The 21,375-nt window shown below is 53.1% G+C and overlaps 1 protein-coding gene across 2 annotated transcripts in view; it reads left to right on the top strand.

Moving 5' to 3' along the window:
- The window catches only part of STRA6 (signaling receptor and transporter of retinol STRA6), a 52,809-nt gene that overhangs the window by 16,044 nt on the left and 15,390 nt on the right, over positions 1 to 21,375 (top strand). For both annotated transcript variants that reach the window (XM_075584847.1, XM_075584849.1), the window contains exons 6-15: positions 1,227 to 1,393; positions 1,910 to 2,029; positions 13,453 to 13,514; positions 14,238 to 14,308; positions 15,969 to 16,030; positions 16,666 to 16,828; positions 17,466 to 17,541; positions 18,077 to 18,210; positions 19,452 to 19,569; positions 19,840 to 19,935. In XM_075584847.1, the coding sequence (XP_075440962.1) occupies positions 1,227 to 1,393; positions 1,910 to 2,029; positions 13,453 to 13,514; positions 14,238 to 14,308; positions 15,969 to 16,030; positions 16,666 to 16,828; positions 17,466 to 17,541; positions 18,077 to 18,210; positions 19,452 to 19,569; positions 19,840 to 19,935 (1,069 nt within the window). The remainder of the gene's footprint in view (positions 1 to 1,226; positions 1,394 to 1,909; positions 2,030 to 13,452; positions 13,515 to 14,237; positions 14,309 to 15,968; positions 16,031 to 16,665; positions 16,829 to 17,465; positions 17,542 to 18,076; positions 18,211 to 19,451; positions 19,570 to 19,839; positions 19,936 to 21,375) is intronic.

Genomic DNA, 21,375 nt, shown 5'->3' with positions numbered 1-21,375 from the left:
GTATACACATACACGCCCAGAGAGGTAATACCGGTATACACGTACACGCCCAGAGAGGTAATACCGCTATACACATACACGCCCAGAGAGGTAATACCGGTATACACATACACGCCCAGAGAGGTAATACCGGTATACACATACACGCCCAGAGAGGTAATACCGGTATACACATACACGCCCAGACAGGTAATACCGGTATACACATACACGCCCAGACAGGTAATACCGGTATACACATACACGCCCAGAGAGGTAATACCGGTATACACATACACGCCCAGAGAGGTAATACCGGTATACACACACACACCCAGAGAGGTAATACCGGTATACACATACACGCCCAGAGAGGTAATACCGGTATACACATACACGCCCAGAGAGGTAATACCGGTATACACATACACGCCCAGAGAGGTAATACCGGTATACACATACACGCCCAGAGAGGTAATACCGGTATACACAGACACGCCCAGAGAGGTAATACCGGTATACACATACCGCCCAGAGAGGTAATACCCGTATACACATACACGCCCAGAGAGGTAATACATGTCCAGTATTGCCTCTCTTTATTTACTGGACACTGTCCAAATACAGGACAGCCCGGTTCAATACTGGACACCTGGCAGGTCTGAGCCTGGCACCCCTGGATAGTACAATGCAGAGACTGGCACCTCTAGGACTTGATAATGCAGTGTGATAAACCTCTCTTCTTCCGAGATTCATACACTTCAGCCCCCACGTTTCGGCAGATAATGACGTTATATTCTTCAAATTCACTTACAGACATACAGTATTCCAATCAAGTTGACGTGTGTTCTCCAAGATGGTAACTGGGGGCTCCTCTCATCTCTGACTAACTGAACCTTGTCCTAAACCCCGTCTCTTATACACAAAACACTACACACGGGGGCATTTCCTATTCCAAGTGTATTTCTGTACAAGGACTTGGGATGTTTTGTCTGTCTGACATATTGTATGACTAGCATCTTGCGCACAAGGGCTCCCCCTTATCTAACTCTCAGATAGCGGAAGTCACAGGTTTAAACTCTCGGAGATCTTTGCTTGGCAACAGCTACCATATAATCTTTTTAACCATACACTATTCTTACACAGGGGTATGTGGGTATGGAGCCTGGCACCTCTGGAACTGGTTATTACCCCCCCCCCCACCCCCATTAATCCCCTCCCCTTGCTGTGTTCTGCCCCCTTTGCAGAGCTTTGGAAGGTTGTGGCGCTGTTCTATTACCCCGCCTTGTATTACCCCCTGCTGGCGTGTCAGAGCGTGCAGCGGGCCCCGGGGTATCTCGTGGGCAGCGTGCTGTCCTGGCTGCATTGCGGGGCCCTCATCTGGCAGAAGGCAGAGTGCCCCCAAACACGACAGGTGAGTGGGGGGTGGTGGTGGGGCGGAGGGGGAGGGCGGGGAGAAGGAGAGCCAATTAGAGAGGGAGGGAACGAAGAGGAGTTGGGGGGGGGGGGAGGGGAGCGGTAATTAGAGGGGGGGAGAAATGGGGCGAGAGGGATAGAGGGAGATATTGGGGGGGGGAGAGAGGAGCAAAGGTGGCATGGAGTGATTGAGATAAGGGAGGGGTGAAGGATGGGGAGAGGGATGGAGGGAGATAATGGGGGGGGAGAGAGGAGCAAAGGTGGGATGGAGTGATTGAGATAAGGGAGGGGTGAAGGATGGGGAGAGGGATGGTGAGAGGGATGGGGAATGAGATGGGAGAGCAGAAAGAGATGAGGAGGAAGGATAGACGAGATGGACAATGGGGAGAGAGAGAGGTGGGGGTGGGTGGGGGGGCAGTGATGAGGTGAGATGAGCTACACAGTCAGCGATGTATAGCGGTGCTGGGTGCCTACGTGGGTATGAGTTGACACTTTGCCCCCCTGTGCCCCGCAGTTTTACAGATATTACTCGCTGCTCTCCGTGCTGCCTCAGATCGGCTGCCTGCTCCTTCTCGGCGTTCTGTACCCCGCGCTGCTCCTGCGCAGCCTGTGCCAGCCGCCCTGCACTGACCAGGTAATGTGAGATGGGGGAGGCTGGCACAGCCCGCGATGTGCCCAGCTCTGTGTCCGTTGTCTGGTCTGGCAGTGCCCGCGTGCTGGAGAGAGGGTGGCACTGCCCATGATATGCCCTGCTCTGTGTCCGTTGTCTGGTCTGGCAGTGCCCGCGTGCTGGAGAGGGTGGCACTGCCCATGATATGCCCTGCTCTGTGTATTGATGGAGGCTTTAGCAGTGTGTGTTGGGGAGGCGTACACTGCCCTGCTCTATGTATCGGTAAGGCTTTAGCAGTGTGTGCTGGGGAGGTTAGCACTGCCCATGATATGCCCTGCTCTGGGTATTACTATTAGGTCTGTGTATGTGGAGACAAGACATGTGGGCATTACCCGGGCAGTATGTGTGAGGCTGGCACTGCTCTGGGTATAAATGTGGGCATTACCCGGGCAGTGTGTGTGAGGCTGGCACTGCTCTGGGTATAAATGTGGGCATTACCCGGGCAGGATGTGTGAGGCTGGCACTGCTCTGGGTATAAATGTGGGTATTACCCGGGCAGGGTGTGTGAGGCTGGCACTGCTCTGGGTATAAATGTGGGCATTACCCGGGCAGTGTGTGTGAGGCTGGTACTGCCCTGGGTATAAATGTGGGCATTACCCGGGCAGTGTGTGTGAGGCTGGCACTGCTCTGGGTATAAATGTGGGCATTACCCGGGCAGGGTGTGTGAGGCTGGCACTGCTCTGGGTATAAATGTGGGTATTACCCGGGCAGGGTGTGTGAGGCTGGCACTGCTGTGGGTATAAATGTGGGCATTACCCGGGCAGGGTGTGTGAGGCTGGCACTGCTCTGGGTATAAATGTGGGCATTACCCGGGCAGTGTGTGTGAGGCTGGCACTGCTCTGGGAATAAATGTGGGCATTACCCGGGCAGTGTGAGTGTGAGGCTGGCACTGCTCTGGGTATAAATGTGGGCATTACCCCGGCAGGGTGTGTGAGGCTGGCACTGCTGTGGGTATAAATGTGGGCATTACCCGGCAGGGTGTGTGAGGCTGGCACTGCTGTGGGTATAAATGTGGGCATTACCCGGGCAGGGTGTGTGAGGCTGGCACTGCTGTGGGTATAAATGTGGGCATTACCCGGGCAGTGTGTGTGAGGCTGGCACTGCTGTGGGTATAAATGTGGGCATTACCCGGGCAGGGTGTGTGAGGCTGGCACTGCTGTGGGTATAAATGTGGGCATTACCCGGGCAGTGTGTGTGAGGCTGGCACTGCTCTGGGTATAAATGTGGGCATTACCCGGGCAGTGTGTGTGAGGCTGGCACTGCTCTGGGTATAAATGTGGGCATTACCCGGGCAGTGTGTGTGAGGCTGGCACTGCTGTGGGTATAAATGTGGGCATTACCCGGGCAGGGTGTGTGAGGCTGGCACTGCTGTGGGTATAAATGTGGGCATTACCCGGGCAGTGTGTGTGAGGCTGGCACTGCTCTGGGTATAAATGTGGGCATTACCCGGGCAGTGTGTTTGAGGCTGGCACTGCTCTGGGTATAAATGTGGGCATTACCCGGGCAGTGTGTGTGAGGCTGGCACTGCTGTGGGTATAAATGTGGGCATTACCCGGGCAGTGTGTGTGAGGCTGGCACTGCTGTGGGTATAAATGTGGGCATTACCCGGGCAGTGTGTTTGAGGCTGGCACTGCTGTGGGTATAAATGTGGGCATTACCCGGACAGTGTGTGTGAGGCTGGCACTGCTGTGGGTATAAATGTGGGCATTACCCGGGCAGTGTGTGTGAGGCTGGCACTGCTGTGGGTATAAATGTGGGCATTACCCGGGCAGTGTGTGTGAGGCTGGCACTGCTGTGGGTATAAATGTGGGCATTACCCGGGCAGTGTGTGTGAGGCTGGCACTGCTGTGGGTATAAATGTGGGCATTACCCGGGCAGTGTGTGTGAGGCTGGCACTGCTGTGGGTATAAATGTGGGCATTACCCGGGCAGTGTGTGTGAGGCTGGCACTGCTGTGGGTATAAATGTGGGCATTACCCGGGCAGTGTGTGTGAGGCTGGCACTGCTCTGGGTATAAATGTGGGCATTACCCGGGCAGTGTGTGTGAGGCTGGCACAGCCCTGGGTATAAATGTGGGCATTACCCGGGCAGTGTGTGTGAGGATGGCACTGCTGTGGGTATAAAAGTGGGCATTACCCGGGCAGTGTGTGTGAGGCTGGCACTGCTGTGGGTATAAATTCGGGCATTACCCGGGCAGTGTGTGTGAGGCTGGCACTGCTCTGGGTATAAATGTGGGCATTACCCGGGCAGTGTGTGTGAGGCTGGCACTGCTCTGGGTATAAATGTGGGCATTACCCGGGCAGGGTGTGTGAGGCTGGCACTGCTCTGGGTATAAATGTGGGCATTACCCGGGCAGGGTGTGTGAGGCTGGCACTGCTCTGGGTATAAATATGGGCATTACCCGGGCAGTATGTGTGAGGCTGGCACTGCTGTGGGTATAAATGTGGGCATTACCCGGGCAGTGTGTGAGAGGCTGGCACTGCTGTGGGTATAAATGTGGGCATTACCCGGGCAGGGTGTGTGAGGCTGGCACTGCTCTGGGTATAAATGTGGGCATTACCCGGGCAGTGTGTGTGAGGCTGGCACTGCTGTGGGTATAAATGTGGGCATTACCCGGGCAGGGTGTGTGAGGCTGGCACTGCTCTGGGTATAAATGTGGGTATTACCCGGGCAGTGTGTGAGGCTGGCACTGCCCTGGGTATAAATGTGGGCATTACCCGGGCAGTGTGTGAGAGGCTGGCACTGCTGTGGGTATAAATGTGGGCATTACCCGGGCAGTGTGTGTGAGGCTGGCACTGCTGTGGGTATAAATGTGGACATTACCCGGGCAGGATGGCACTGCCCGTGCTGCACCCACTTTCTAAATCAGAATGGCTTGGCGTGAGGGGGAGCCTGGCACGGCCACTGCCCCTCTCCATGTTACCTAAGTCCTGCCCGTGATGCGAGGGGGCAGAGGGTGGGTTGACCAGGGGCTCTGAATAGACTCATTGTCCCGAAAATCCCAACCATGTGACTTTATCAGCCTGGTTTCCATGGCGACAGGTGGTTATCGCACACGGGTTTTTCTGATTAGTTATCAGGTGATTGTGTGTGTGTGTGTGTGTGTGTGTGTGTGTGTGTGTGTGTGTGTGTGTGTGTGTGTGTGTGTGTGTGTGTGTGTGTGTGTGTGTGTGTGTGTATTTGTGTGTGCATATGTATATATATGCGTGTGTGTGTATATGTATAAATATATATGCGTGTGTGTGTATATGTATAAATATATATGCGTGTGTGTGTATATGTGTGTGTGTGTATATGTATATATATGCGTGTGTGTATATGTATATATATGCGTGTGTGTATATGTATATATATGCGTGTGTGTATATGTATATATATGCATGTGTGTGTATATGTATATACAGGCAGTCCTCGTTTTACAACGCTTCGCTTTACAACGAATGGCTTATCCAACGCTATGCAATACATACCTATATTCATTTTTACAACGCCAAAACGGCTTATCCAACGCTCTTACGATGCTTTGCAAAGTTGTTTGTGTATATAATATATATATCATATAATATAATATTATATTATACTTTATAATATATTATATTATTAAATTACATGATATATTATGTTATATTATATATATAATACAGTATATACACTATATAATTTGTGTGTGTGCTGCATATCTTATTGCCGGAGTAAAATATTTTGTGTATTTTAGCATTAAAAATGCCTTCAGGAACAGAACCTTTCATTTAAACAGTGTTCCTGTGGGAAAACGTGTTTCGCTATCCAACGCCATTTTGAGTAACGCATTGTGTCGGATAACCGAGGACTGCCTGTATATGCGTGTGTGTGTATGTATATATATGCGTGTGTGTATATGTATATATATATGCGTGTGTGTATATGTATATATATGCGTGTGTGTGTATATGTATATATATGCGTGTGTGTATATGTATATATATGCGTGTGTGTGTATATGTATATATATGCGTGTGTGTGTATATGTATATATATGCGTGTGTGTATATATATGTGTGTGTGTGTATAAATATATATATGTAGATGAAGATATTGGATGCGCAGATTCCAAAATTGAACTCGCATATGGATACAGGTGTCTAAATATCCTGTCACAATGTATTAGGTTTATAAATAAACCCACAAATGCATATAGAAAAATAAACAGGGGGCGCAATATAGACTGTGACAAGGAGGCGCGGGCGTCCCCCCGCACCCTTTACCTATATCTACATCCAACATACAAGTGACGAGAGGACACGGGTTTGGAGGTGTAATGGCCGCCGCTTTGTTTATTCACAATAATAACTGGAGATAGATACCGTGCCACCAGTGCGCGCCGGAAGTGCTCGTTGCTAGGTAACGCAAACGGGGGGGGGCACCCGGAAGTACGTCCTGGTGACCTGCCCCCCTCGCTTCAACCCGCTTTACCAGCCCCGAGCCCCCTCCGGCAGAACAAGCACCTACCCCCCCCTCCCCCCCAACTGCCGCCGCGACAAAGCAAATTGGCCCAACCTTGTCCCCTCCTTCAGGATCTTTCCGTCCTTATCTTTCGCCGCCGATAAGTCTTACGCTTCTGCAAAATAAGAGGAATCTTAACATCCGCTAATAACCAATAATGCTAATCTGCTGCGAGCCAGGAACAAGTGACCGATCCTTGGTCCTGGTCGCAGGTTTAACCCCTCCGACCCCTCCCCCGCCACGCCCCTGGCAGCTCTTGCAGCCAACCAGGTTCGGGAGGCCGCGACCCCGGTCACCGGCTGTAGCCGTCCAATTGGGCTAGGCATGCTCTATAAATATTACAGGTAGGGCCTCATGCAGTAAGCGGCGCAAAGTCACTTTTCGCCCGCTTTGCGCCAAAAATGCATACCCCGATTCAGTAAGGGCCGAAAACTTGGCAAAAAGCAAAAAAAAAACGCCAAGTTTGTTGGCGGTTTTTTTTCCCCCCGCCATCGGCGCGGCGAAAAGGCACTTTGCGCCGCAACTAGCCATGTTTTGAAACCCGCTCAATTCTAGTAGTGGCGAGTAGGTTTGCGCCGCTATTCGCCACTCTAGAATTGAGATTTTCACGCCAATCCGTCTCACCCCAAAAAGATGGCTAGTTGATGGTGAGAGGCTGCTGATGAGCGGCGGATCGGCACTTAGAAAAAATTCTGGCCTTTTTCCTGGCTGGGATTGATGCCGGGGGTCTCCTGAGCTGATACCAATAATACCAGAACCCGGAGCCCCCCGGCATGCATCCGAGGCAGGAAAAATGCATTTAAAGGCCACTTCATTACCTTAGCGGCTAACCGCTAAGGCAATGAAGGGGTTAACCAGCCGTGCCAGGTTTATTGTGGGTAGCGGGGGTGGGTGAAGGGGATATTTGGCCCTTGGTGGTGATTTAGGGCTTGCGGGGGGGTTGCGGGTGCACTTAACCCCTTCATGACCTTAGCGGTTAATACCGCTACGGTCATGAAGGGGTTAAGCTCTCCCGCTACCCACCCGCAAGCCCTCAATAAACCACCGTTGGGGCTAATACCCACTTCGGCCACCCCCGCTACCCACAATAAAAAAATACACACACAACAGCCCCACACTAAATAAATAAATAAATATATAAATAAATAAATATATATTACACCAACAACCCCTATACCCCCCTAACATACACATATATGCACAGCAATGATACTATAGGCCGGCGGGGGCCCTCGGGTGTTACCCGCGGGCCTGCAGTACCAATTCCGTGCCCCCCAAATTAATGTCAAAACACATACAGTACATACTTATAAAGAAATAACCCCCCCCCCCCCCCCCAACACATACAGTATAGTAACGGGCACACTTACTATTATCCACAAATGGATAATAGTGCATTTGCCCATTTAAAATACATACAGAACAATAAATACATTAAATACATATAGCACTCACCCTTGTCCGGCTGCCACGATGAAGGCCATCCTCATCACCATCCATACCCCCTCCGATGCTGCAAAACATGAACAAGAATAAAAACGGACAATGTAATGTCCCCTAACCCCTTAATCACCATAGCGGTTATTAACCGCTACAGTCATTAAGGGGTTAACCCACCCTCACCCACAACTCGGGAGGCCTACATACCCTCCCCCACTACCCCCCCACCCCATGAGGCCTAACCACCCTCACTCACAGAATACCCAGCCGGGAGGCCTACCCACATACCCTTGGGGCCAATACCCCCTTCCCCCACCCCCAGTACCCACAATAAAAACAATACACAGCCCCACAATAAACATCATTCTATTTATTAAATACATAACCCACCCCCTGTGCCCCCCATAAATACATAATTTATTATTTTACATACAGGGTTAATACACCAGGCCCACGGGAGTCCCCGGTGGGCCTGATGGGTCACCTCACAGACCTACAGGTGTCCAGCATCATGTTTCAAACAGGGTCTGAAGGCCTACGGGTGGTCCCCGCCAGGCGCTGTGGTCCACCAGGTGGCCTCCGCGGGTCACCGTGGGCCACAATGGGGTCCCCACGAGTAGGCCCTCGGCTGTCTGGGGGCCCCTGGGTCAGACCCACAGGTATCTGAGGGGCCACGGGTGGTTCCCACGGGGGTCTGGGTGCCCTCGGGTGTTCCCTATGGGTCAGCGGTGCCCCCACAGATGTGAGGCCACCGGTTCTTCCCCTCAGGTGTCCCCCGTGGACCCAGCAGCCGTTTACCCGTGAGAAACCCGAGGAGACCGCAGGTGGTCTCCATAGGTCACCCGCAGACCTGAGGAAACAACCCTGTATGTAAAAAAAATAAACATGTCCTATACATTAAATACATCAATCCCCCCCCCCCCCCCAACACATACAGTACAATAATGTGCAAAATAACTATTATCCAGATAGGGATAATAGATTATTTGCCTATTATTAAACACATTTAGTAGCATAATAAAATAAATAAAGTTCTACTCACCTCATCAATAAGAAGCCCCCTCGCCAGCAAAATCCGTGTCCTCCGTTGCCAACAAAATACATAGCCAATAAATTGCAATTACATTCTGATATCAATTAACCCCTTAATCACCTTATCGGATAATAACCGCAAAGGTAATTAAGGGGTTAAGCCACCCTGGCCGGATACCCACCCTTCACCCATTCATTTGTACAGTGGCTTCATCATGCAACTATATATATACATATATATATATACACACATGATGAACCAATATATAAAAAAAGTTTAAGGGTTAACAAAAACATGCACATCTAAAAATACCACTTCTCCATATCAGCCACAGTCTAACAAAATCCTATTTCCTAATAAAATCATTCTCATCTGCCAATCAAAAGCATCAAATGCCAATCAAAACATTGAATTTACATTGTATACATGATGCATAAAATCTGTGCACCATGTACACTCTGCCAATCAATGTTAACAATAAAATATTCAAAAGAAAATACACTGAAATCCAAACAAGTATACTATTTAAACCAAGCAAGGCAACCGAAATAAATTACCATTAATGAATCAAATCCCAAAACAATTAAAATACCATCCAAATCAATTACACAATTAACTCTTTTAATCGTTAAACAAACCCGTTATCCAACAAAGTTAACATCTGACAAAATAGTAGTACCAAAAAAAACCACTATAAAAAAGCAAGCCTCACCCTGACCTAAAGTACAGCATATAACACCAAAAAATACATCTATCTAATTAATAATAACATTACACACATTTAAGAATAGCAGCATATCAAAATACATTTACATAGTGCAAAACAAGCATTCCCAACCAAATCATTTCTTACCCTGTATGTATATAATCGATAGAGACATACATACATACATACATACATACAGTGGCAAGAAATGAGAATGGAAAAAAATTGTATCACATATAAAAAATTATAAAAAACAGTTAAAGTTAAAAAAAAATACATTTATTTTGTTAACTTACCATTAGCTGCCCCACTCTCCGACTCCCGTTGAACACCAAGCTCTCGAACAAATCCACGCACTGCAACAGGAACCCATAAAATAAAAAAACATAAAATAATAAACCATAAAATAATAAACGAAGCTTGTCTTTTATTTGTAATCCATTCCGTCACCGTCTTCATCTGTGTTCTTCCGTCTTCCGGCTTCTTCTGGGGTCTTCTGGGGGTTTTCTTACCATCTGCTGCCACGCCCTCTTCTCTTCTTTCTTCCGGAGGTCCGTCCTCCTCGGCGTCTGCCTTCAAAATGAGACGACATGGGCTTTTATAGGCCTATGACGTCACATTGTCGTCATATGGTTCCCACGGCCCTGATTGGGCCGTGAAAACCATGTGATTTTGGGGGGGGGGAATTAATTTTGATGACATCATTTAAAGGCAATGACACCAGCCAATCAGAATGGCTGTGCTTCAATTGCCTTTAAGATGACGTCATGAAAAGAAAGATGGCCAGCCTCACATGGTACGGTAGCCAATCAGAGCGTGGGAAATACATCCCAACTCTGATTGTCTCTAGTACCATGTGACAGGCTTTAAATGACGTCACATCCGTTCTCCCCAAAGTCTCTGTCACATGGTCTACTAGAGCCATGTTTGGCAATGTTGCTCTCGCTGTGATTCGCCAGGGATTCGGCCTTTCCTGCATACAGCGAGGGCAACATGCCAAAAACACGGCGAATTCAAACCCCTGGCGAATGCAATTCTCCGCTGCTTAGTGCATGACCCCCGTAGCCCCTTTATTATTTCAGAAACTGCATCAGGACTGCACGCTTCTACATCTATCCAATCCACGTGTGGTCTTCTCCACGGGGACTACCTGTAATATTTACATCTATATTGCGCCCCTGTTTATTTTTCTGTATGTATGTCTTTATTTATATAGCGTCAGTAATATACGAAGCGCTAATAGAAGTAATATACGGGACAATCATATAAATAACAAATAATACAAATAACAGATCATGGGAATAAGTGCTTCAGACAGAAAGGTAACATTTCGGACGAGGAGCCCCTGCTCCGAAGAGCTTACAATCTAATTAATTATAATCTGTATATTTGCGTGTGTTATATCACTCTGCGTTTACATATGCGTGTGTAGATGTATGTGTGTTTATGTCTCTAGAGGAAAGCGTTGGACCCGTGTATCCTGCCCGTGCTCACGTACGGGAGTGTGACCCGTGTATCCTGCCTGTGCTCACGTACGGGAGTGTGACCCGTGTATCCTGCCCGTGCTCACGTACGGGTGTGTGTCCCGTGTATCCTGCCCGTGCTCACGTACGGGAGTGTGACCCGTGTATCCTGCCCGTGCTCACGTACGGGAGTGTGACCCGTGTATCCTGCCCGTGCTCACGTACGGGAGTGTGACCCGTGTATCCTGCCCGTGCTCACGTACGGGAGTGTGACCCGTGTATCCTGCCCGTGCTCACGTACGGGAGTGTGACCCGTGTATCCGCCCCGTGCTCACGTACGGGAGTGTCCCCCGTGTATCCTGCCCGTGCTCACGTACGGGTGTGTGTCCCGTGTATCCTGCCCGTGGTCACGTATGGGTGTGTGACCTGTGTATCCTGCCCGTGCTCACGTACGGGAGTGTGACCCGTGTATCCTGCCCGTGCTCACGTACGGGAGTGTGACCCGTGTATCCTGCCCGTGGTCACGTACGGGAGAGTGACCCGTGTATCCTGCCCGTGCTCACGTACGGGAGTGTGACCCGTGTGTCCTGCCCGTGCTCACGTATGGGAGTGTGACCCGTGTATCCTGCCCGTGCTCACGTACGGGTGTGTGACTCGTGTATCCTGCCCGTGCTCACATACGGGTGTGTGACCCGTGTATCCTGCCCGTGCTCACGTACTGGTGTGTGACCCGTGTATCCTGCCCGTGCTCACGTACGGGAGTGTGACCCGTGTATCCTGCCCGTGCTTCAGACAACGCAAAGAAGTATGGAGAGATGCATGCTGGGTATTACCCAAAGAAGTATGGAGAGATGCATGCTGGGTATTACCCAAAGAAGTATGTAGAGATGCATGCTGGGTATTACCAATGAGACCGGAAAAAGAATGAATGGGTTTGAAAACAAACAAAAGTCTGTGACATCACAAGGGGGAAGAAATGAAAATGGAGGTGGGCCGGACATATCACAAGAAGAAATATAAAATTGTTGGATAAAGATGGAACTCGACTTGATTCCAAGAGAGATTAAAAGACCAAGACGACGACCAAAAGAGAGATGAGAGGATGGGATGAGAAAATGTGTTGGCGTGACGTGGAGAAGAGCGGCTGTAACCGTAGTACATGGGAGATCAATGGGGAGACCTCATCCAGCAGTGGGGAGATGTCATCCAGCAGTGCGGAGACCTCATCCAGCAGTGGGGAGACTTCATCCAGCAGTGGGGAGACCTCATCAAGCAGTGGGGAGACCTCATCAAGCAGTGGGGAGACCTCATCCAGCAGTGGGGAGACTTCATCCAGCAGTGGGGAGGCTTCATCCAGCAGTGGGGAGACCTCATCCAGCAGTGGGGAGACCTCATCCAGCAGTGGGGAGACCTCATCCAGCAGTGGGGAGACTTCATCCAGCAGTGGGGAGATCTCATCAAGCAGTGCGGAGACCTCATCAAGCAGTGGGGAGGCTTCATCCAGCAGTGGGGAGGCTTCATCCAGCAGTGGGGAGGCTTCATCCAGCAGTGGGGAGACCTCATCCAGCAGTGGGGAGATCTCATCCAGCAGTGGGGAGACCTCATCCAGCAGTGGGGAGACCTCATCCAGCAGTGGGGAGACCTCATCCAGCAGTGGGAAGACCTCATCCAGCAGTGGGGAGACCTCATCCAGCAGTGGGGAGATCTCATCCAGCAGTGGGGAGACCTCATCCAGCAGTGGGGAGACCTCATCCAGCAGTGGGGAGACCTCATCCAGCAGTGGGAAGACCTCATCCAGCAGTGGGGAGACCTCACCCAGCAGTGGGGAGACCTCACCCAGCAGTGGGGAGACCTCACCCAGCAGTGGGGAGACCTCATCCAGCAGTGGGGAGACCTCATCCAGCAGTGGGGAGACCTCATCCAGCAGTGGGGAGACCTCATCAAGCAGTGGGGAGGCTTCATCCAGCAGTCGGGAGACCTCATCCAGCAGTGGGGAGACCTCACCCAGCAGTGGGGAGACCTCACCCAGCAGTGGGGAGACCTCATCCAGCAGTGCGGAGACCTCATCCAGCAGTGGGGAGACCTCATCCAGCAGTGGGGAGACCTCATCCAGCAGTGGGGAGACCTCATCCAGCAGTGGGGAGACCTCATCCAGCAGTGGGGAGACCTCACCCAGCAGTGGGGATACCTCATCCAGCAGTGGGACGCCAAGGGCTGAAGATAATTAGATCTATAGTGACCTTCATTCGTTTTCTCCCCTCCAGGTCTCAGACAGAAGTTATTACCTGAAATACCTCAAGGGCGTTCTGACACGGAAACCCAGCAGGTGGGTTAACCCTACCCTACCGCCGACCTGCAGAGCATCGCTCCACTAACCCCTACCCTACCGCCGACCTGCAGAGCATCGCTCCACTAACCCCTACCCTACCGCCGACCTGCAGAGCATCGCTCCACTAACCCCTACCCTACCGCCGACCTGCAGAGCATCGCTCCACTAACCCCTTCCCTACCGCCGACCTGCAGAGCATCGCTCCACTAACTCTTACCCTACAGCCGACCAACAGAGTGTCGCTCCATTAACCCCTACCGCCGACCTGCAGAGCATCGCTCCACTAACCCCTTCCCTACCGCCGACCTGCAGAGCATCGCTCCACTAACCCTTACCCTACCGCCGACCTGCAGAGCATCGCTCCACTAACCCTTACCCTACCGCCGACCTGCAGAGCATCGCTCCACTAACCCTTACCCTACCGCCGACCTGCAGAGAATCGCTCCACTAACCCCTTCCCTACCGCCGACCTGAAGAGCATCGCTCCACTAACCCCTTCCCTACCGCCGACTGCAGAGCATCGCTCCACTAACCCTTACCCTACCGCCGACCTGCAGAGCGTTGCTCCACTAACCCCTACCGCCGACCTGCAGGGCGTCGCTCCACTAACCCGTTCCCTGCCACAGACCTGCAGGTATTGCCCTGTGCTGTTCCACCCTGGAGGTGTCTGCATGCCTGCCCGCAGCGTTATAATGTTCAGTGTTTTTCTGTCCTGCGCAGGAAGGCGACGTCCAGCGTACGTTCCAAGGTGACGGCCTCCCTGTGCTCCTACCTGTACACTCCAAACACAGGTACCCTCCTCTCCCCGGTCCCCTGGTATCAGAGGGTCGGAGGGCTCACCTCCCCACCAAGTTATCGTTACACTGTGCGAAGGACAGGAAAGGGATGAGGAGAAGGGACAGTGAGGGGCAGTGAGGGGCAGTGAGGGGCAGTGAGGGGCAGTGAGGGGCAGTGAGGGACAGTGAGCACAGGAGAACAGAGAAAAGGGACAGGCAGAGAGAGAGTGGAAGAGACAGGCCAGAGAAGGGACAGTCAGGGAGACTAGGGGAAGTCAGGGAGACCAGGGGAAGTCGGGGAGACCAGGGGTTAGTCAGTGAGACCAGGGGCAGAGGGGGAGGGCAGTTGTTGGCAGAGGGGGGCCGGCGGTTGTTGGCAGAGGGGGGCCGGCGGTTGTTGGCAGAGGGGGGCCAGGCGGTTGTTGGCAGAGGGGAGGCGGGCAGTTGTTGGCAGAGGGGGGGGCAGGCGGTTGTTGGCAGAGGGGGGCCAGGCGGTTGTTGGCAGAGGGGAGGCAGGCAGTTGTTGGCAGAGGGGGGCCGGCGGTTGTTGGCAGAGGGGGGGCCGGCGGTTGTTGGCAGAGGGGGGGCCGGCGGTTGTTGGCAGAGGGGGGCCAGGCGGTTGTAGGCAGAGGGGAGGCGGGCAGTTGTTGGCAGAGGGGAGGCGGGCAGTTGTTGGCATAGGGGAGGCGGGCAGTTGTTGGCAGAGGGGGGCCAGGCGGTTATTGGCAGAGGGGGGCCAGGCGGTTGTTGGCAGAGGGGAGGCGGGCAGTTGTTGGCAGAGGGGAGGCGGGCAGTTGTTGGCAGAGGGGAGGCGGGCAGTTGTTGGCAGATGGGGCGCTGGCAGTTGGCAGATGGGGCGCGGGCAGTTGGCAGAGGGGAAGGCTGGCAGAGGGGGAGGGCCGTTGATGGCAGAAGGGGAGGGCAGTTGATGGCAGAGGGGAGGGCAGTTGGTGGCAGAAGGGGGGCGTGGGTGGCAGAGGGGAGGGCGAGCGATTGGTGGCACAGGGGAGGTGGGCAGTTGTTGGCAGAGGGGGGCGGGCAGTTGTTGGCAGATGGGAGGCGGGCAGTTGGCAGAGGGGGCGCGGGCAGTTGGCAGAGGGGAAGGCTGGCAGAGGGGGAGGGCCGTTGATGGCAGAAGGGGGAGGGCAGTTGATGGCAGAGGGGAGGGCAGTTGGTGGCAGAAGGGGGGCGTGGGTGGCAGAGGGGAGGGCGAGCGATTGGTGGCACAGGGGAGGTGGGCAGTTGTTGGCAGAGGGGGGCGGGCGGTTATTGGCAGAGGGGGGCGGGCAGTTGTTGGCAGATGGGAGGCGGGCAGTTGGCAGAGGGGGCGCGGGCAGTTGGCAGAGGGGAAGGCTGGCAGAGGGAGAGGGCCGTTGATGGCAGAGGGGGGAGGGCAGTTGATGGCAGAGGGGAGGGCAGTTGGTGGCAGAAGGGGGGCATGGGTGGCAGAGGGGAGGGCGAGCGGTTGGTGGCACAGGGGGGTGGGCAGATGTTGGCAGAGGGGGAGGGCAGTTGGTGGCGGGGGGCAGTTGGCGTCAGAGGGATGGGGCAGTTGGCGGCAGATGGGCGGGCAGTTGGGACTGACCAGAGGGGACATGCAGTGTTGTATTGTATCCCTTGCTCTCTCTATCCTTGTCAGGGTGACCCGCGTGTCACTCCCCTTCTGTCTCCGCAGGTTTCCGCCTGTCGCTGAGATCCGTCCTCGCAGTAACCGTATCTGTAATATCTGCTTACCAGGTACGTGGCAGGGCCCAGAATGCAATGCAAATACAGAGCCAGAGCAGGGCTACATGGCCCAGAATGCAATGCAAATACAGAGCCAGAGCAGGGCTACATGGCCCATAATGCATTGCACATACAGAGCCAGAGCGAGAGCAGGGCTACATGGCCCAGAATGCATTGCACATACAGAACCAGAGAGCGAGGGCAGGACTACCGGGCCCAGAATGCATTGCAGATACAGAACCAGAGAGCGAGAGCAGGGCTACATGGCCCAGAATGCATTGCAAATACAGAACCAGAAAGCGAGAGCATGACTATAGGGCCCAAAATGCATTGCACATACAGACGATGGAGATAAGGACTACAGGGCCCAGAATTAGGAAAAAACCTGGACAAATGTCGCGCAATCACGAGCGGAAACTGAGCATGTGTGTACTGCGAGCGGCGACTGCGCAATCAACACATGCCAGCCGCACATGCGCATGCGTGGACGGTGCAGAGAAAAACTGGGTCAGGTGCCAAAAAAATCAGGGCCCGGGACAACCGGCAAAAGAAACGGAACTGCCCCGGCTAAATCAGGACGTCTGGTCACCCTACCCAGAATGCACTACAGGCCCGACTCTTCTCCCCCCCCCCCATTCCCCGTGTAGGTGGCGCTGCTGCTTCTGGTCACTTTCCTCCCCACTTTGCGCAAGATCCGAGGCGGCATTAACCCGGACTTCATCCTGATGTTGTCCGGCTTCGGCCTGACGGTGGACGAAGATAAATCCCGAGCGGTGGAATACATTGTGTATTATATCTGGGCCGTGGAGGGTAAGGAGGGGGGGGGGGGGGTATCCTGGGGGACTCCGTCCTGAGCCTCCAATGATTTCCAGGGCAATAAGGCCCTCGGGTTGGGGAATAACTGTGGTGTCAATAAGGCTCTCAGGAGTTGGGTTACCCCCAGGGCGATAAGGCCCTCAGGAGTTGGGTCACCCCCAGGGCAATAAAGCCCTTGGAGTTGGGTTACCCCCAGGGCAATAAGGCCCTCGGAGTTGGGTTACCCCCAGGGCAATAAGGCCCTCGGAGTTGGGTCACCCCAGGGCAATAAGGCCCTCAGGAGTTGGGTCACCCCCAGGGCGATAAGGCTCTCAGGAGTTGGTCACCCCCAGAGCGATAAGGCTCTCAGGGGTTGGGTCACCCCCAGGGCAATAAAGCCCTCTGAGTTGGGTTACCCCCAGGGCAATAAGGCCCTCTGAGTTGGGTTACCCCCAGGGCAATAAGGCCCTCGGAGTTGGGTTACCCCCAGGGCAATAAGGCCCTCGGAGTTGGGTCACCCCAGGGCAATAAGGCCCTCAGGTATTGGGTCACCACAGGGTGATAAGGCCCTCAGGAGTTGGGTCACCCCCAGGGGGCGATGTAGGGGGGGTGTCAGGATGGGGTGCCTTGTTAACTCTTCCCTCCCCTGCAGTGTGTTACATTGCGGCGCTGGTCCTGTCCTGCGCTGTGACGGTGACCATGCTTCTGAGATCACTCGACAGGCAGAGGTAAAGGGGGGAGGACAGCCCCCGGGGGGGTGGGGGGAGGGCGGTGAGAAGGTTTGAGAAATTAAATGATAAAAATAATGTATTTTCACCAGATTATATTGTGCCCCTCTCCCTTTGTACACTCCCCCCTCTCTCTCTTCCCCGTATTTACCCCTCTTCTTTCACTCCTCTTTCCCTCCCCCTCTCCTTCTTTCCCCCTCTCTCTCCTTCTTTCTCCCCCTCCCCTTCTTTCTCCCCATCTCTTCTTCTTTCTCTCCTCCCTCTCTCTTTCTCCCACGTATCTCTACTTTGAACCCCTCTCTCCTTCTTTTCTCCCCCTCCTTATTTTCTCCCCCCTCTCCTTCTTTCTCTCCCTTGTCTCATACATTCTCCCCCTTGTCTCATACATTCTCCCCCTTGTCTCCTTTCTCCCCTTCTCTCCTTTCTCCCCCTTCTCTCCTTTCCCCCCCTTCTCTCCTTTCCCCCCCTTCTCTCCTTTCCCCCCCTTCTCTCCTTTCTCCCCCCTCTCTCCTCCTTCACCCCCCCCCCCCCCCAGGTGGGCGTTGCAGTCTCTGTGCGCTGGTCAGGCCCCCTCCGTGTTCCTGCGCCCCCAGTCTCTCCGCGCCTCTCACCCGGCTCTCTGCAGCTGGATGAGTCACATCAGTTACCAGGCGGCTGTCACCTGTCTAGGTATCTACAGCGAGAGATAGCTGTGCCGCCCCCCCTTTGCCCCCCCCCCCTGTGTACTGAGAGATAGCTGTGCTCCCCCCCTGTGTACTGAGAGATCTGTGCTCCCCCCTGTATACTGAGAGATAGCTGTGCTCCCCCCCCTGTATACTGAGAGATAGCTGTGCCCCCCCCCTGTATACTGAGAGATAGCTGTGCTCCCCCCCTGTATACTGAGAGATAGCTGTGCTCCTCCCCTGTATACTGAGAGATAGCTGTGCCCCCCCCTGTATACTGAGAGATAGCTGTGCTCCCCCCTGTATACCGAGAGATAGCTGTGCTGTGCCCCCCTGTATACTGAGAGATAGCTGTGCTCCCCCTGTATACTGAGAGATAGCTGTGCTCCCCCCCCTGTATACTGAGAGATAGCTGTGCTGTGCCCCCCTGTATACTGAGAGATAGCTGTGCTGTGCCCCCCTGTATACTGAGAGATAGCTGTGCTCCCCCTGTATACTGAGAGATAGCTGTGCCCCCCTGTATACTGAGAGATAGCTGTGCTCCCCCCTGTATACTGAGAGTTAGCTGTGCTCCCCCCTGTATACTGAGAGATAGCTGTGCCCCCCCCTGTATACTGAGAGATAGCTGTGCTCCCCCCGTATACTGAGAGATAGCTGTGCTCCCCCCCTGTATACTGAGAGATAGCTGTGCTCCCCCCCTGTTTACTGAGAGATAGCTGTGCTCCCCCCTGTATGCTGACAGAGAGCTGTGCTCCCCCCCTGTATACTGACAGATAGCTGTGCTCCCCCCCCTGTATGCTGACAGATAGCTGTGCTCCCCCTGTATACTGACAGATAGCTGTGCTCCCCCCCTGTATGCTGACAGATAGCTGTGCTCCCCCCCTGTATGCTGACAGATAGCTGTGCTCACCCTGTATACTGACAGATAGCTGTGCTCACCCTGTATACTGACAGATAGCTGTGCTCCCCCCCCTGTATGCTGACAGATAGCTGTGCTCCCCCCTGTATGCTGACAGATAGCTGTGCTCCCCCTGTATACTGACAGATAGCTGTGCTCACCCTGTATACTGACAGATAGCTGTGCTCCCCCCCCTGTATGCTGACAGATAGCTGTGCTCCCCCCCTGTATGCTGACAGATAGCTGTGCTCACCCTGTATACTGACAGATAGCTGTGCTCCCCCTGTATACTGACAGATAGCTGTGCTCCCCCCTGTATACTGACAGATAGCTGTGCTCCCTGCACCCAGGTCTCGTCCTTCAGCACGTGGTCTTGTTTCTGTGTCACCTGTTTGTCACCTTCCTCATCATTATTCCCATCGCATATGGCAAGTTCCAGATCCTCCTCGGGGTCCTGGAGACTACGTGGTAAGTGTGACCGCTGGGGGGTGTCACCAGAGTGTGACACCATGGTGACACCATGACATGGAGTCTGTCCCTCACCATAGGGTGACACAGTGATACAGACAGACAGGGGGCGTAGAGATTGTCCCGTCCCACTGCAGATTGACACTGTAACAGATCGCAGGGACCGTGGAGTCTGTCCCTGTCACTATGGGGTGACAGTGACGTTGTGGGTGTGACTGGGAGAAGTTTGGACTGTGGGTAACACTGTCCCTCTGTATCCCTCTCCCTTAGGCCATTCTGGCTGCTCTTGTTCCTGGTGACATTACTGCAGCATCTCTGTACCCGGTTCCTCTTCCTGCAGGGGCAGCCTGCTCAGATCAATAACAGGTATATACCGATCAATAACCTATACCTACACCCGATCAATAACCATTGTATATCTACACTCAGATCAATAACAGATATATGCTGATCAGTAACCAATATTTAGCTATACCTAGATCAATAACGGGTATATACAATCAATAACCAATATATACTCACACCCAGATAAATAACAGATTCTGATCAATAGCCAATATATAGCTACACCCAGATCAATAACAGGTATATACCGATCAATAACGAATATATACCTACACCAAGATCAATAACAGATATATGCTGATCAATAACCAATATATACCTACACCCGGATCAATAGATATATGCCGATCAATAACCAATATATAGTTACACCCAGATCAACAGGGTTATACCGATCAATAACCAATGTATAGGTACACCCAAATCAACTGGTATATACCGATAAGTAACCAATATATCGCTACACCATGATCAATAACAGGTGTGTGTGTGTGTGTGTGTGTGTGTCTCTCTCTGTCGTCCCCCATGCCAGTACACACAATGATGTTATGCCCCTCCTCCTGCAAGGTAGGATGGCCTTTGGCAAAGTGGTAAAATATGCTTCCCCCACCTCATTCCAAGTCATGTTTCCCTACCTGTTTGCAGACGTTCCCTCCGAAGTTCCAACAGGAGAAAAGATTGGGGTTACAGGGGGAATCCCGGCGTGCTGGTCCCCCCCATATACAGGAAAGGATTGGGGTTGCAGGGGGGCTCCCGGTGGGCTGGTCCCCCCATATACAGGAGAAATTATTGGGGTACAGGGGGATCCCGGCATGCTGGTCCCCCCCATATACAGGAAAGGATTGGGATTACAGGGGCCTCCCAGCATGGTGGCCCCCCATATACAGGAGAACGTTTTGGGATCACAGGGGGCTCCCGGCTTGCTGGTCCCCCCATATACAAGAGAAAGGATTGGGGTTACAGGGGGGCTTCCGGCGTTCTGGTCACTCCATATACAGGAAAGGATTGGGGTTACAAGGGGGCTCCCGGCTTGCTGGTCCCCCCATATACAAAAGAAAGGATAGAGGTTACAGGGGGCTCCCGGCATTCTGGTCCCCCCATATACAGGAAAGTATTGGGGGTACAGGGGGGCTTCTGGCATTCAGGTCCCCCCAAATACAGGAAAGGATTGGGGTTACAGGGTGGCTTCCGGCGTACTGGTCCCACCCATATTCAAATCCTCTGATCGAGATCTGAAATGCAGCCTCCTGGAGCCAGGTCTGTGCCGTACAAACCGGCTGGACTCCCTGAGGTTCGATGCAGCCTCCTAGAGCCAGGTCTCTGCCGTACAATCCGGCTGGATTCCCTGGGGTTCGATGCAGCCTCCTGGAGCCAGGTCTGTGCCGTACAATCCGGCTGGATTCCCTGGGGTTCGATGCAGCCTCCTGGAGCCAGGTCTCTGCCGTACAATCCGGCTGGATT

The sequence above is a fragment of the Ascaphus truei genome, unplaced genomic scaffold (assembly GCF_040206685.1).
Source record: "Ascaphus truei isolate aAscTru1 unplaced genomic scaffold, aAscTru1.hap1 HAP1_SCAFFOLD_786, whole genome shotgun sequence".
Classification (NCBI taxonomy): domain Eukaryota; kingdom Metazoa; phylum Chordata; class Amphibia; order Anura; family Ascaphidae; genus Ascaphus; species Ascaphus truei.
This window is presented reverse-complemented; position numbering and strand designations above follow the sequence as displayed.